At 43.1% G+C, this 16,757-nt stretch overlaps 1 protein-coding gene across 2 annotated transcripts in view; it reads right to left on the bottom strand.

Annotated features, from left to right (window-relative positions):
• Positions 1-1,351: 1,351 nt before the first annotated feature.
• SIN3A (SIN3 transcription regulator family member A) overlaps positions 1,352-16,757 on the bottom strand; it is an 87,614-nt gene continuing 72,208 nt past the window's right edge. For both annotated transcript variants that reach the window (XM_060174740.1, XM_016189415.2), the window contains exons 18-21: positions 13,703-13,795; positions 11,845-11,939; positions 5,245-5,452; positions 1,352-2,427 (exon numbers count right to left, since the gene is read on the bottom strand). In XM_060174740.1, the coding sequence (XP_060030723.1) occupies positions 2,197-2,427; positions 5,245-5,452; positions 11,845-11,939; positions 13,703-13,795 (627 nt within the window). In that variant the 3' untranslated portion in view covers positions 1,352-2,196. The remainder of the gene's footprint in view (positions 2,428-5,244; positions 5,453-11,844; positions 11,940-13,702; positions 13,796-16,757) is intronic.

Here is a 16,757-nt window from a genome sequence, read left to right as displayed (position 1 = left end):
GTGCTGCCGGGGAATGAACTCAGGACCTCGTGTTTGAGAGTCCAAAGCTTTACCACTGCACCACCTCCCAGACCACTTGACTTAAATAACTGCTGTAATACAGGCTATTTAGAGCTTAAAGCTGGGCAAGGAGGAATAAGTTTATGAAAGCTTTAGCTGTATATGTGTCCATCATGGCTGCAGGTTTCAGCACCATCTGGGTTGGACCACCCCATCAGTTCCTGCCATAATTCTAGGCCAACATTTTTTGTTGACAGAGAAGATGAACCAGAGCATCTGGTACATAGTATGCAGAGATGGACTCTGAAACCCCATGCTTGACTTACCCACTGCTCCACTTCCTGGGCTTCATCTGATCTTGAGTGAGCGAGCACAGGGGAACAGCTGTGTCATTGCTAGGAAAACCTAAATATCTTCTACTTAGTATGTCTCGCTCTAGCCCCAAGTCAGACACCACCTGCAAGCCACCACCCTTTTAGATTCAGTCTCTGGTTGTCTCACCCCCAAACAAAAACTAAAGGCAGAGACCTCTACCATTTGTTTTTAAGTCCAGAAGCTAAAAAAAACCTGTAGTATTCTGGCAGTGGTGGCAATTTTTCATTTTAAAGCAAACTTGAGTTACTTTATAGCTATGACTGGGGTAGCAGTGGTTGGATAAAAGTCCATCAGAGTACCAGGGAGGGGTACTTCAGACCTGTGTTCAAAGTGTAGGCTGATCACATAAAGAAACATATTCATTCATATTTCTATGTCTATCAGTTTAAATGGGTGTAATTGAAAGCAGTCCACATTAATGGATGCTGTCAACTTTTTTCTGCTGCCAACTCCATTCACAAATTATATACAGTCCTGTGGTTTAAGCTGCTTGCCTAATTTTGAATAGAGAAAATAGAAATAAAAGCTAGATAATTTACCAAAATATAAATTATTTGCATGAGAATATATGAAAATATAAGTATCCTGTTTTTAAAATTTGGAATTTCTGATTTGGGTTAACTACATTTTACTGCTAAAGCAAGATCGTATTTGTACTGTTAAGGAACTTAAGTAGAAATTCCTGCTTTACATAGTTCCTGGGTGAGGACAAGGGACTTGGGATGAGAGTTTATTCCTTAAGTAAGAACCAAGCTTTATTTATTTACAAAAATAAAAAAAAAGAAAAAAAGAAAGAGAAAAGAGGAAAAAAAAAGTTGGGGCAACGGGAAAGACAAGTTTTACACAAAAGTACTACAACAGTAACTCCCTTTGGTAAAAAGTGTAATAAATGTCTTGTACATCTGTTCATAGGTACTAAATCTGAAGCCACAGAGTACTATGGTACACAAGAAGCTAGAGCAGTTATGCTAGCACATCAAAGCATATTTCTTTTAATAAAAAATTGACAGTATGTACATTATTTACAAAAAAAACAAGTTAAAATTTGTGTGTGTGTGTGTGTGTGTGTGTGTGTCAGAGTAAAGCTGGTGGATGGCACTAGGGTAGACTAGTAAAGAAGCAGATACAAAACAGTTCCACGGGAGCTAAAAAGGACGAGTGATCTGAACGTGTTGAAGTTGAGAACCAGAGAACAGTACGGAAGGGTACTCAGCAAAGGATTTGTCAGGAATCAAATCCACAAGGTGATCAATCCCAAAGCCAAACTGCAAGTCCCAGATAAAATCTAACAGGTGGATCTAGATGTGCTCGAATGACCATGGGCTGGGGGGTGGGGGAGTCAACTCCAGTTCTTCCCCACCCCCAACCCCACTTGGGAGAAGAGAGGAGCAGTGAGCATCAGAGTAGAGTTATAGTCCATTTTGAGTTTAAATCCTTTCCTAGTCCGTTCATAATGCTTGCTGGTCTAGTCAAGGTGTGGACATCTTGCTTCCATCATTGGAGGTCAGGCCCAGAAGACTCCAGTCTTAGCCCTGCTGGTGTGTACAAGCAAGTCCCATGTCTCTGTGCTTGCGTGAACTTACTTCCCCTCCAGAGTGAGCTAATACTCAAAAGCCCCCTCAGGGAAAGTTCCAGCTGTGGCTCTGTATGGTATCCATGTTTCCTTTGGTGCCATGTTGCACAAGTCACACACAGATCTGGTGGCCATGTCCCAAGAGGCCCAGAGAGGCTTGAAAGGCATCTTCCTTGTTTCTTCAGTGCATGCGAGTGCACACGGCCCCCACATACTCCCCCCTCCAGTTAGTTCCTTGGGCTCTGCAGTTAAGGGGCTTTGAACACTGTGCCGTATTTGACACGGTACTTATTAATGCTCACAAAGTGTAGGGTCTCTGTGTCACAGGTGGTGGTGCAGGGCACAAGGCCCTCCAACCCTTCACCCATGAGCCACTTGCTGGTCTCCACTGCCATTTCACGGGGCACATGCTCCTTGGTCCATTTATCTACCCAGGCCTGGAACCTCTGATGTAGCCGCTTGCTTACACGTTCATGAGACTGTAAAACAGAACAAGAGTAAAAACCATGAAACTAGAACCAGAAATATCTTCAAATACAAAGCTTATATTTCTGCTTCAGTAGCAAAGGAAAGATGTGGGCTCAAGTCTCTTAACACATGAATGCTATAAAAAGCAAACAAATTTTCTTCTGCACATAGGATAAATTCATAAAGCTCCCCCCTCAAGAGAAAGGACAACAAAAAAGCTGGACTAAACTAGCTCAGCTCTTTTCAGTGTTAGCATACATTAGTACCACTGGAGGAACTTGAAAGTATTTCCTCATTTGCAATCTTCATTTAAAGAAAAAAAAGATCTATTTGCTGTTGAGAGGAAGAGGCCAAAGAACTACTCTGCTGTGGCATAATCAATGCTGGAGATAAGCCTAAGACCTCACACACAAACCCTGTACCATACTGCTGAACACCTCCTAGCACCAATTTGCATTTTAAACCATCAAGCCAACTAGTGCCAACAATGCTCTAAGAAAGACAAAATGGTCATTCCACTTCCTATCTGCCCTACTCCATACCCCATTTGGTCTAGTGGAATGCTGGGCACAGGTCTGTGAAGATTTATACTCCCACTAAGACATGCAGTAAATATTCATCAGTGTCCATAAAAAAGGCAAGAGTAGGGAACACAAAGATGAAGTGTTCCTCAGATTATAAACAGATATACCCCTAAACATACCATGTTTAGTCCCCAAGCAAAACAAATGCTAAAATCACACCGTTTTCTTTCCAAACTGCCTGATTTTTACAATTCTACAGTTCAGTTACCCCGGTCATTGGATCCCATCACCTCTTATCTAGACAAGAACAGTCCTTTGAGGGGGCTGGGCAGCGACACACCATTAATTTCCCTCTTAGCTCAATTTCTCTCTGTCCTATCCAACAACAGCAGCAGCAGCAACAACAATAATAACGGAAAAAAGATGGTTGCCAGTAGCAGTGGATTTGTAGTGCAGGCACAAAGCCCCAGCAATAACCTTGAAGGCAAAAAAAAAAAAAAAAAAAAAAAGGGGAGTCAGGCGGTAGTGCAGCAGGTTAAGCGCACGTGGCACAAAGCGCAAGGACCAGCATAAGGATCCAGGTTTGAGCCCCCGGCTCCCCACCTGCAGGGGAGTCGCTTCACAAATGAAGAAGCATGTCTGCAGGTGTCTTTCTCTCCCCCTCTCAGTCTTCCCCTCCTCTCTCCATTTCTCTCTGTACTAGCCAACAACGACATTAATGACAATAATAACTACAACAATAAAAAAAACAAGGGCAACAAAAATGAATAATATTTTTTTTATTTTGTTTAAAAAAAATCCTTTGAGCAGTCCCTACCTTTCAACTCCCTCACACATTCTCATTTCAGTCAGAACAGTTCAAATCCATCAATCTCAATGTGCTTCATCATTCAATCAATGGCCTGAGACTGCAGTGTGCTCTCTGTCACCACCACAATGCTTTCCAAAACTCACAGACCAAATCCTTTCCTCCCTCTAGCTCCATGAAAGTATCAACTCCCAACTCCTCATCAGGCTGGATCCTTGTCATTAGTTATCAAGTGTCACCTCCTAGCAGGTCTCCCTCAACAAAAGCAATGTTTACAAGCCAGTTACCCTCAATTATGCCAAGTTTCTGTGACTGCAGATGTAATATAAAGTCATACTGGAGTAGGGTGGACTCATAATCCAATGTAACTGGTGTCCAATATTATTATTTTTACCAGAGCTTTGCTCAGCTCTGGCTTAGGGTGGTGTTGGGGATTAAACTCGTGGCCTTTGGTGCCTCAGGTATGAAAGTTGCATAAACCCACTGTGCTATTCTCTGGCCAACTGACGCCTTTTAAGGGGTGGGAGGGAGGGTGGCACAACATGGGACTGGGGGCCAGGGAGGGAGCTCAATTATAATAGGTTTATGCTTTGCATGTGTGAGGCCTGGATATGGTAATTAACACTGCATAAATGCAGCAAAGACAAAACCAAATAAAACAACATAAATGGCAGCATGGCATGTTGTTAAAATTTCGTAGGCTCTTGCCGAGTTAGCTTCGCAGTGGTGAACAGAGACGCGGAGACAACGGCTGGGCAGGGAAGCTGTATTTCTTTATTCAGGAACAACGATTCATAAACTAAGACAAACTAATCACCAAACAGAACTCTGCTGTCTCTTTGCGGCGGCACAAACACTCTCTCTCACTCTTGAACTCAGGAACTCTCCAACTCTCGAACTCAGGAACTCAGGAACTCTCCAACTCTGGCACTCTGGAACTCTCGTACTTGAGAGCCCTCTGAAACTCTGACACACTGTGTAACTCTCTCTTACTCTGTAACCCTGAAACTCTCGAACTCACGAACTCAGGAACTCAGGAACTCTCAGACTCAGGAACCCTCTCTCTGGGTTCCTTTGGGCGGGGCCAAGCAGGCCCGCGAAATTAACAGGACTCATCCAATTCTCTTGGCGGGGGAGGGCTAGAACAAACCAATGTAAAGCATACGACAATGGCACTCTGACTTCTCATAGTAATTAACTACTAGCACCTAGGAGAGGGATAATATGAGTAAAATTCTCCCTCACAGCCCAAAGAGGGTCTGAACAAACCCCAGCAAGTGTGCTCAGTGCCACCTTTACCTCCAGAACTGTATGAATAAATTTGTATATCCTAAATCACACTCTGTGACTTCGTTGTGGCATCCTTAACAAACCAGAGTACACCGTCTTACTCTAAAATCTTCAAATCCCAGAAGAGAACCATCAAGTCTCTGGGGCAAGGGCAAGTGCATTTGGGGAGAGAAACACCTGGAAGAGTCCCTGTGACTGGTTCTCACCTGATGTGCGCGCAGCAAGGCGGTCCTCCGATACATGTAGTCCTCGGATTTGATCACATACACCATCTTATAGGAATTCAGCTTGAACCTACACTCCAGCTTGTCCAGGCTATCCACATTCTCCATGGTTTTCTTGCTGTTTCCTTCCTTCCCTTCCTTTTCCTGCTGTTCCCGACCTCGCTGACATTTTCGGATCCGCCGCAGATTCCTACAAAGCAGAAAAGCCCTGCAAATCAGAGCGCATCCAGAGCAGGTTCCATGACTTACTGGTTTTCCTCGCTGCTGACCTCACAGCACAAATTCAGTTACATACAAATTTAAGGGGGGGGGGGGGGGGAGGCACACACACTTGATGGTGGCACACCCAGTTGAGTACACATATTACCAAGCTTTAAGGACCCAGGTTCAAACCTCTACTCCCCACCTGCAGGAGGATGCTTCACGAACAGTGAAACAGGTCTGTAGGTGTTTATCTCCATATGTCCTCTTCCCTCTCAATTTATATGTTTTTTTTTTTTTAGAAAATATTTATTTCCTTTTGCTGCCCTTGCTGTTTTTTTATTGTTGTATTTATTATTGATGTCATTGTTGTTGGATAGGACAGATAAATGGAGAGAGGAGGGAAAGACGGGGGTGGGGGGAGATCGACACCTGCAGACCTGCTTGTGAAGCAACTCCCCTGCAGGTGGGGAGTCAGGGGCTCAAACTAGGATCCGTACACCGGTCCTTTAGCTTTGTGCCACTTGTGCTTAACCTGCTGCGCTACAGCCCGACTCCCTCAATTTCTATCTTATCTAGTAAAAAAATAGAAAAAGAAAAAATGGTCACTGAGAATAGTGGATTTGTAATGGTAGCCCTGGTAGCAATACATAAATAGTAAGTATGCCAGAGCTGACAAGTATTGGGTAGGGGGACATACCAACCACAGAGATAGAGACTAAAAAGTAGAAAGCTCCAAGCAAACGGTAGCCAACTTTTTAAATTTTTGTTTATAAAAAATATTTATTTATTCCTTTTTGTTGCCCTTGTTGTTTTATTATTGTAGTTATTATTGTTATTATTGTTGTGGTTGTTGGATAGGACAGAGAGAGGAGGACAAATGGAGGGAAGAGGGGAGGACAGAGAGGAGAGAAAGAAACCTGCAGACCTGCTTCACCGCCTGTGAAGTGACTTCCCTGCAGGTGGGGAGCTGGGGGCTCGAACCCGGATCCTGATGCCAGTCCTTGCGCTTTGCGCCACATGCACCCAAACCCGCTGCACCACTGCCCGACCCCCAATAATTTTTTAAGTAAGAGTATATCCTATCATTCTCAATTTTTTTTCCTTAATGTTAAATGTCATCATGTTTCTTCACTTTACCAAACAAATTTCCCTCACTCTTTACTACAGAGGAATGTACCTTAACTTTAATATTTCTTAACAGGAATCAAGCAGGGTGGGCTGGTGAGATAAGCCTACTTGGATGGTGTGCTGCTTTGCCATGTGCATGATCCAGGTTTGAGCCTGGCCTCCATGGTGCTATGTTCTATTTCAAAATTTTAAGTGACCTATTTTTGACACCTATGAGCTAAGCTACTCATTACACTTAAGATTTGTTTTGGTATTATGAATAAAAGGGATATATTTTTAATTATAAAATTAAAAGGTGGCAATATTTCATACATCTGTATAACAATATTTTCAAGCTAGCAAATGCATAAAAAAAAAGGATTCACTGTACAAAGTGATGTTCTGACCTGTGAACATGAGACCCAAAGTTCAATCCAGGGCATCGCCATGTGCTGGGGTGATGCTCTGGCTTCTCATTCTTTTTTTTTTTTTCTTTCTTCCCCTTTTGTTGCCCTTGTTTTTATTGTTGTTGTAGTTATTATTGTCGTCGTCGTCGTCATCGTCAGATAGGACAGAGAGAAATGGAGAGAGGAAGAGAAGACAGAGAGAGGGAGAGAAAGATAGACACCTGCAGACCTGCTTCACCGCCTGTGATGCAACTCCCCTGCAGGTGGGGAGCTGGGGGCTCGAACCGAAATCCTTACACTGGTCCTTGCGCTTAACCCACTGTGCTGCCGCCCAACTCCCTGGCTTCTCATTATTAATTTAAATTATAAAGTTTGGGGGAGGCGAGATAGCAGAGCAGGTTAAGCAAAGCACAAGAACCAGATAAGGATCCCGGTTTGAGTCCCCGGCTCCCCACCTTTGGGGGTGGGGTGGGGGCCGCTTCACAAGCAAGTGAAGCAGGTCTGCAGGAGTCTATCTTTCTCACTCCCTCTCTGTCTGCCCCATCTCGCTCTGTCCTATCCAACAGCAACAGCTATGACAATAACAACTACAAATGCAACAAAAGGGGGGAAAATGCCCCCAGGAGTAGTGGATTCATAGTGCAGGCACTGAGCCCCAGCAATAACCCTGGAGGCAAAAAATACACAAGTAAATAAAGTATGGGGGGGGGGGGCAGGTAGTGGCACACCTGCTTGAGTTGAAAGCCCCCAGTCCCGGGGGATGGGTGGAATCTTCAAGAGTGGTGAAGCATCTATGCAGATATAGCTCATTCTCTCCCTACCAATTTCTTTCTTTCCTATTTTTATTTTTTTTTTTGAAAGAAATAGCAGCACTGGATCTTCCTGGCCTACTTATTTCACTTTATTTATTACTGAATAGTCAGAGAGAAATTAAGAGGGGAAGAAGGAGAGAGACAGAGACACCTGCAGCCCTACTTCAACACTCATGAAGGTGGGAACCAAGGGCTTGAACCCAGGTCTTCGTGCACTGTACTGTATGTGAACACAACCAGCTACAAAACCGTCTGGCCCCCTACCAATTTCTGTCTCTACCCAAACTAAAAAGACATTTAAAAAAACCCAGCCAAACAAAGTACAAGCTAAGTCAACGGATTTTGACAGAATTGTACGAAAAGCTCGACCGTGCTCACAATACTGTAATTAATCTTTAGAGTTTTGTTATTATACTAAAGAATAGCTACCGTTATATGAAGAGATGTGAAAATGCTTCTTTTTGCCAATGGAAAGATAGCTCAACTGGCAGAATGTTGGGCTTGTATGTCTGAAGTTACTAGTATAAGCCCCAGCACTGTATATACATGAATATGCTCTGGCTTCGTCTCTACTGTCTCATGTGAGTCTCTCATGTAATCAATAAATCTTAAAAATAATAGAGGGCAGGGGTAGTAGCATAATGGTTATGCAAATCCCAGGTTCAATCTCCCATACCACCATAAGCCAGAGCTGAACAGTGAGTGCACTGGTAGAAAAAAAAGAAAAAATAGTAATAAAATTTTAAAAAGTAAAAACAGTAATACAAGAATGTACTTACCACCCACATATGGAATCTAGATTTTATTTCAACTAAACATCATGCATGGCAATAGATTATTATAAAATAAATATAACTGAGACAAAATCTACATAAACAAAAGCTTTTGGGGGTGCATCCTGGGGGTTTTCACAGTGGGTAGAGCAGGAGACTAGTTGACCTGTAAAGCTGGTCATTAGTAGTACCAAATATCCCAGAATAATGTTCTGGTGTTTTCTGGTTTTCTCTCTCTCTCTCACCAATCAGTTTTATTTATTTATTTTTTTAAACTTTGGGGTCCAAGAGTGAACTGATCCCAGAGCAAAAACTAAGACCTTCAATTTAACAATTCTAAGGCAAATTATTAAAACCAAAGTCCTGTGGGCTGAGCAGTAGTGCAGCGGGTTAAACGCACATGGTGCAAAGCGCAAGGACTGACGCAAAGATCCCGGGTCAAACTCTAGGCTCCCCACCTGCGGGCGGGGGGCGGCGCTACACAGGGGGTGAAGCAAATATGCAGGTGTCTTTCTCTCCCCTTCTCTGTCTTCCTATTCTCTCTTGATTACTCTGTCCTATCCAACAATGACATCAATAACAATAACCACAACAACAATAAAACAAGGGCAACAAAAGGGAAAAAATTAGCCTCCAGGAGCAGTGGATTCCTGGTGCAGGCACCAAGCCCCAGCAATAACTCTGGAGGCAAACAAACAAACAAAAAACCACCGAAGTCCTAGAATAAACGTCCTACCACACATTCCAACATCTTCCATCAATTTATATGTTCCCCTACAGAGCCTTCTTCCGCCATGTACTTTACAACACAGACTATACACCTTTGTGAATATGGTGAGAAATACATGGCACTATCTCATAAGCATGGAAATGAAGTCTGTTTTGTCAAAGGAGGGGCCTGGCCCAGAGCGGCTATGTGAAGACAGCTGAATGAACCAACAAGTGGGAGAATCTGGCAAAGCCCGTTTGTTTAAACCCTTCCACACCAACAACACTGGAATAATGCCTTTCTGGAAATACAAGACACAAGATTTCAATTTCAGACTTTTAGGAAGGAAGAAAAGCATTCTACTATAGTACACCAGTTTTCTACTTCTGAATCTCAGGTTCCATTCACAGAATGACCGCATTAGCATTGCAGTTTGCCCATAAATTTAAGGTCAGAAGGATTGAGAGGGTCTATGCAGAAGAAAACAGATCAAAGATGACTATTATCCTTTGAAAAGTCTTCTTAATTCAGTAGTGGGGTTCTGTAACATTGAAAGTGAAGACTTTCCAGTACCCTCAAAATGAATATATTAACTCGTAATACTTAGATTGTTTATTGAAGACATAACAGTTCACACTGAAGACTTACACTGCTTCTGGAAGTCTGGAATTTGGGTGTGTGCCAGGCAGGAGGTACTTATATGAACCAAGAAAAATAACCAATAAAAATTATAGCCCTTGGGAGTCGGGCGGTAGCATAGTGGGTTTAAGTGCACATGGCGCAAAGCACAAGGACTGGTGCAAAGATCCCGGTTCGAGCTCCCAGCTCCCACCTGCAGTGGAATCTCTTCATGTCGGGAAATTGTGAGGATGTGGTTGAGCTTGGCAGGGCTTGAACCTGAGGAGTGTGTCAATCCTGTTAGTCTCTCTTTACCGAGAGGTTGAGCAAGGAGGGATAGTAGTAACCCCAAAAGTGTGCCTTGTCCTATCAGACTCCCTGCCTCACAAAGCACCCCGCATTCCTGATATTATGGCCATTAGATAAAAAGAAAGGGGGAGATGTTGGGCATTACACCAGCTCCCCTACATTGCTTGATACTATGGCCTATTTACATAATCATAGTTTTGCCTGAAAGATCCCCACCCATGCCTGCAGGGTACATTAATCCCAGCCTTCTACCTTCCCAGAGTGCCTTGTTTTATCCACTCCCTTTCCTAGCCAATCCTGTTCCCGACCTGTCACTTCCGTTTTTACCCTATAAAGCCCACTGCTGTTCCTGGTTTCACTCTTTCTCTTTCGTGTCCTAACCTGGAGAAAACCTAGAGATGGGCTGGCATGCATAGCGGGAGGTGGCCATTTTGCTAGCTCTGTGTGGCCTAACCCCGCTGTGCTCAAACCTTACTCTGGGGCGTCCACATCAATAAAGAATTGTATTACCACACCACGACGAGTTCCTCATCTCTCCGACGAAGCTAGCCCAGCAGCTTCACAGGCAGTGAAGCAGGTCTGCAGGTGTCTATCTCTCTCTCCCCCTCCGTCTTCCCCATCCACTCTCCATTTCTCTCTGTCCTATCCAACAATGATGACATCAATAAGTACAACAATAAAACAAGGGCAACAAAAAGGAATAAATAAATATTTAAAAATATATATATGGCCCTTAATCTCTAATGAGCTTCCCTAGTAGATAGCACTACATATACACGCCATGTACGTTCCTGAAGCATTTAAGAGTCCAGTATGGAAAACACAAGTAGAACCTGAACTGGAGTTGGTGTATTGCACCAAAGTAAAAGACTCTGGGGTGGGTGGGTGGGGAGAATACAGGTCCATGAAGGATGATAAATGACATAGTGGGGGTTGTATTGTTAAATGGGAAACTGGGGAATGTTATGCATGTACAAACTATTGTATTTACTGTTGAATGTAAAACATTAATTCACCAATTAAGAAATAAATTAAAAAAAAATCTAGGGAGTGGGGCAGTGGCGTAGCAGGTTAAGTGCATGTGGTACAAAGCACAAGAACCAGTGTAAGGATCCAGGTTCGAGCCCCCGGCTCCCCACCTGCACGGGAGTCCCTTCACAGGCGGTGAAGCAGGTCTGCAGGTTGTCTTTCTCTCCCCCCGTCCTCCCCTCCTCTATTTCTCTCTGTTCTATCCAACAACAATGATATTAATAACCACAACAATGTTGGGCAACAAAAAGGAAAAATAAATTTAAAATATATATATATAAAAGAATGACTGCAATGACCTTTCCACTGTAGTGAACAACCACCGTGAATGTGACTATATACTGAGTTCTGTAAGTTCCCAAACACTAGAGATGCCAAAATATATTCTTATCTAGAGGGAAATTAAAATAATTTTCTAAAATTCTCTCCTCCCTGGTGGTTTAGCTTTAAAGTAAGTTCATGGTATATCAGCCAAGCATACTGTGAATCAGTAATAAGTAGACAGCAGATAAAACAAAGATTAAGTAAAAACCCAGGGTCTGAAAATAATTCAGTCACTCTGTTCCTCAACTGTGCGTGTGTGTACTGTTGACACATGACTCACGTTCACCCACCTTGGGAGAAATACTGGTTTCCGTGCCAGATGCTCACGAAGCTCAGGAGAGGTAGTATCAGAATTCATGTATCGCTCCACATAGTCTGACCAACGCTGGGGTTATAAACAAAATAGGTGGGAAAGAAAATTGGAAAGAAAAAGAAGAAAGAAAAAAATTAACTTCATCTTCAGATAATATAGCAGATTCTATGACTAAAACTAAAACTGAAAACCAGTCATTTCAGTATCAGAAGCATCCCTGGTATAATGACATACTTATTACTTGATGACACACTTTTTAAATTTTCTATTGGGTCTAGGGAAGTGGCTCAGTAGTACAGCACCTTTCTTGCACATGGGTAGCCCTGGGTTCAATCCCTCTCATCACATGAGAGCAACAAAGAGCTCTTGGATAGTGAAGTAGTGCTTTGCATATGGTCCAGAAAGAAGGGGAGGTGGAAGAGGAAGAAGGAAAAATGGGAAGGGGAGAGGGGAGGAAGGGAGGGATGGAGAAGGAGGGAAGGGACAGAGGGAAATGGATAAAGAATGAAAGGGAGGGAGGGAGGGAGAGGGGCCATGTGCTGGTGCATCTGGTTGAATGTACATGTTACAGTGCTCAAGGACCCAGGTTTGACCCCTAGTCCCCACCTACAGGGGGAAAGTTTTCCAAGTGGTGAAGCAGTGTTGCAGGTGTCTATCTCTCTCTCTCTCTCTGTCTACATCCTTCCCTCTCAATTTCTGGCTATCTCTATCCAATAAATAAAGATAAAAAAAATAAAAGAGAGAGAGAGAAAAGTTAAGGAAGGGAGGAAAAGAGATGGGAGAAAGGAGGGCACACTGGTAAAGTACATATATATGACCTCGAGTCCAATCTCAGGCCAAAAAAAAAAAAATCCTCTGGCTATCTGAGGCCAAGAAAAAAGCTCACCTGGATAGTGCACTGCTTTGCCATGTGTACGACCCAGGTCTGAGTCCAGCCCCCACGATAATGAAGGAAGTTCCATTGCTGTGATTCCCCACCACTTCTGTTACTAACTGAAAGAGTAAGGCCCTAGAAATGAGGGAACCCTGGAAATGAGCCGCTCCCTTCAGGCACCACCTCAAAAGCAAGTCACTAGATGTGGTTATCAGGCATCTGAAGATGTACCCATAAGCCAGTATTGCCACAAAGTCCCCCTGCCCATATCCCTGAACATCACACATGCAACTTACAGCTATCTCACTACTTACTTGCTAAACCCAGCTATGACTACCACTCCACTGTCTATTCAGCAGAGGTAAACACTCCTGGCTTCCTCTATCCCAGGACAAAGTAAAAATGGCAGAGTCAAGATGATACTGGACAGATAGCATGACATTTCGTTGCTTTTTCTTTTTTTTTCTATTTCTTTATTATCGAATAGGGACAGAGAGAAATTGAGAGGGCAGGAGGAGACAGAGAGGGAGAGAGACAGAGAGATAACAGAGCAGCCCTGCTTCACCACTCATGAAGCTTTCCCCCTGCAGGTGGGAACCAGGGGCTTGAACCTGGGTCCTTGTGCACTCTAAGGTGTGCGCTTAACCAGGTGCACCAAAGCCTGGCCCACCCATTTGTTGCTTTTTATACTTTAGGAGAAAAAGATAGGAAACTGCCAATCACTTAAGTTCCTCAGAGGAAATGTCTTTGATGAAAGCTAAATGTGGTGACCATCAACACTAAATGTGTATCAGCAGGCAGTCTTTCTCTTCACCTGAACAGGTGACTTAAGTGCCACACCTTGACCCTGGCACAGGTCTAAGGATATCCTGGCTTCTAGAAGACGGTGACTGAACAGACTTATCTAGATATACTAGATCTCTCTGCAGGTACTTTCTACAATACACCTATCCATCCATACCTCTGCTTCCACAGGGTCATCTGAATTTTCCTCTTCTGTGTCCAGAAGCTCAATGGTCAGCTGTACCTGGCCTTGACTCTGAATGAACATAAGCTGCAAAACAGAATTCTAAGTGTAAATGAAAAACCATCTCTCCAAGGTTATAATCGAGCTTCTCAACGGTTGGGAAGAGAGGGGACAATAAACTTCTAAAATGTTGCTGTAAGTGAAGTGGTGAGGAAAATATTTACAAGTCTAAGAAGGAAATGGGGGGGGGGGGTTTAGAAGGCCAATATTGTTACCAGATAAAATAAATGTTAGAGCCAACAGTACCATTTCAAGTTTCTTCTTGAACTAAAACAATAATCAACTTTAATGATTTTTTTTCATCTGATATAAATATGGCATATATAGCCAGAATAAAATGCCAATGCTATTTCACTTAGCAGTCCCATTTCTGGTACATAATACAATAACTTTAACATGTCTACACCATTAAAAAAAACTTCTCATACCAAAGTGGGAAACATCAAACACAATAGAGCAGTAGCCACATTTCCACTACAAAAGAGATCATCCACCCACCAAGGTGTCGCATGTGCAGTAACAGAAAACTGACTTATGAGAAGTGATGTGTGACAATGGTGTCAGATTTTAAGTGCTGGAAAATGCTGAGTTCTGCAATTTTTTAACCTTTCTACTAGGTTAACAGACTTTTACAAAACTAAGATTTTAGGGTTATAATATCACACCCCTACACAGTAAGTGTACATCACCACATCATCCACCAAACTTCTGTGGCACCTGCCAAAATCTGTATAATTTTAAAAGTTCTATTTAAAAGTGACACCTTGGTAGAGGCTTTAAAAAAAAAGTAGGGGAGTCGGGCAGTAGCACAACCGGTTAAGCGCACGTGGCACAAAGCGCAAGGACCAGTATAAGTATCCCGGCTCAAGCCCCCGGCTCCCCACCTGCAGGGGAGTCGCTTCACAAGCGGTGAAGCAGGTCTGCAGGTGTCTTATCTTTCTATCCCCCTGTCTTCCCCTCCTCTCTCCATCTCTCTGTCCTATCCAACAACTGGCGACATCAATAACAACAACTACAACAACAAAACAAAACAAAACAAACAAACAAACAAAAAACAAGGGCAACAAAAGGGAAATAAATAAATTTTAAAAAATTTAAAAAGTCATGTTTTTAATAAAAGAACTATCAAATGGCATCAGCACACAAACCTTTTTTTTTCCCTCCAAGGTTATTGCTGGGCTCAGTGCCTGCACCATGAATCTACCGCTCCTGGAGGCCATTTTTCCCCCTTTTGTTGCCCTTGTTGTTGTAGCCTCATTGTGGTTATTATTATTGCCATTGTTGATGTTGTTCATTGTTGGATAGGACAGAGAGAAATGGAGAGAGAAGGGGAAGACAGAGAGGGGAAGAGAAAAACAGACACCTGCAGACCTGCCTCACCGCCTGCGAAGCGACTCCCCTGCAGGTGGGGAGCCGGGGGCTCGAACTGGGATCCTTACACCGGTCCTTGCGCTTTGCGCCACTCGCGCTTAACCCAGTGCGCCACTGCCCGAACCCCATACAAACCTTTTTTTTAGAACCCCAAGATTCTCAACACCTCTATCTTAGCAGTTTGATGCAGACTCAATCCCTATCCAAGTCACATGAAGAAAATCAAGACTTAGAAAAAAGCTGGAGAATGACTTGATCTCATTGTAATGATTTATTGTGTGTGTGTGTGTGTGTGTGTGTGTGTGTGTGTGTGTGTGTGTGTGTGTGTGCGTGCGCGCATGTGTGTGTATACACACACAAGCACACCTGCACTGCTATAAATCTGTGAGGGAGCTACATCATGTAGTGCCAGGGATCAAACTTGGAGTCTCAGGCACAGTAGCTGCTCACTCTACGAGCTGAGCTACCTTCTCCATCACTCAGCCTTCTTTTATGTTCACTCATGGAAAAAAACAAAGATTTAAAGAGCACTTATTTCTCAAAATCACACAACTGGTCAGTAAGCAAACAGGATTAAAGTTTGTTCTACCTCCAAATATTATTCCAGAGAAGCTTTAGAAATTCCTGTCCGCACAGCCAAAGAAGTGGTTCAACACTATGAATACCAAAATGGTACACTGGTGTGTCTCAAATAAATTTAAACAATTTTTTTTTAAAGCAACTAAGCGCCAGGGCATCAGATAAAATCCGGATCCATGTTCAAATCCTTGTACCACTGTATGTCAGAATTGAGCAGTGCTCTGGTCTCTCTCAGGAAAATAAATAAGTCTTTAATAAAAAGTTGTAATTCTTGGTCTGTTAGTAAAATTGAAAATATGACAAGAATATAAACACACACAAACATGTTTACATCCAAAACATTTTTTTAAATTCCCCCTAGGGACCAGGAAGGAAGCTCAGTGGTGGACCACCTGCCTTGACGCTACATGAAAGCAACAAGGACAGAACAGATGGAGCTCCCATTCTGGGTGGATGGGGAGTGGTTCTTGGTACTCTCCACCCCATGTAAAAAAAAAAAAATCACAGGTAAGTGAACGACACACACACACAAGACCCTGGGCTGCATAAAATGAAAGAAAACTCTCCCTGTGGATTTGCTGACTTCCCACATTCACCCTATCTAGGACAGCCTACAGCATCAAGACTTGTTTCTATTGGTTTTGTTTTTAAGGTTTTATGTATTTATGAGAAAGATGGGGGAGGGGGAAGAGAGAGATGGAGAGACAGAGAGATGGAGAGAGAAAGAACCAGACATCACTCTGGTACATGTGCTGCCAGGGATCAAATTCAAGATCTCATGCTTGAGAGTCCAATGCTTTATCCACTGTGCCAACCCCCCACCCCAAACCATGATTTGTTCTACTATTAAGAAAATCATCTTTCATATCGCACCAAAGTAAAAGACTCTGGGGGTGGGTGGGTGAGTGGGGAGAATGCAGGTCCAAAAAGGATGACAGGGGACCTAGTGGGGGTTGTTTGTTATATGGAAAACTGGGAAATGTTCTGCATGTACAAACTATTGTATTTACTGTCGAATGTAAAACATTAATTCCCCAAT

This window comes from Erinaceus europaeus, chromosome 16 (genome assembly GCF_950295315.1).
Source record: "Erinaceus europaeus chromosome 16, mEriEur2.1, whole genome shotgun sequence".
Lineage (NCBI taxonomy): Eukaryota > Metazoa > Chordata > Mammalia > Eulipotyphla > Erinaceidae > Erinaceus > Erinaceus europaeus.
The sequence above is the reverse complement of the archived record's forward strand: the minus strand, read 5'-3'. Positions and strand labels throughout refer to the sequence as shown.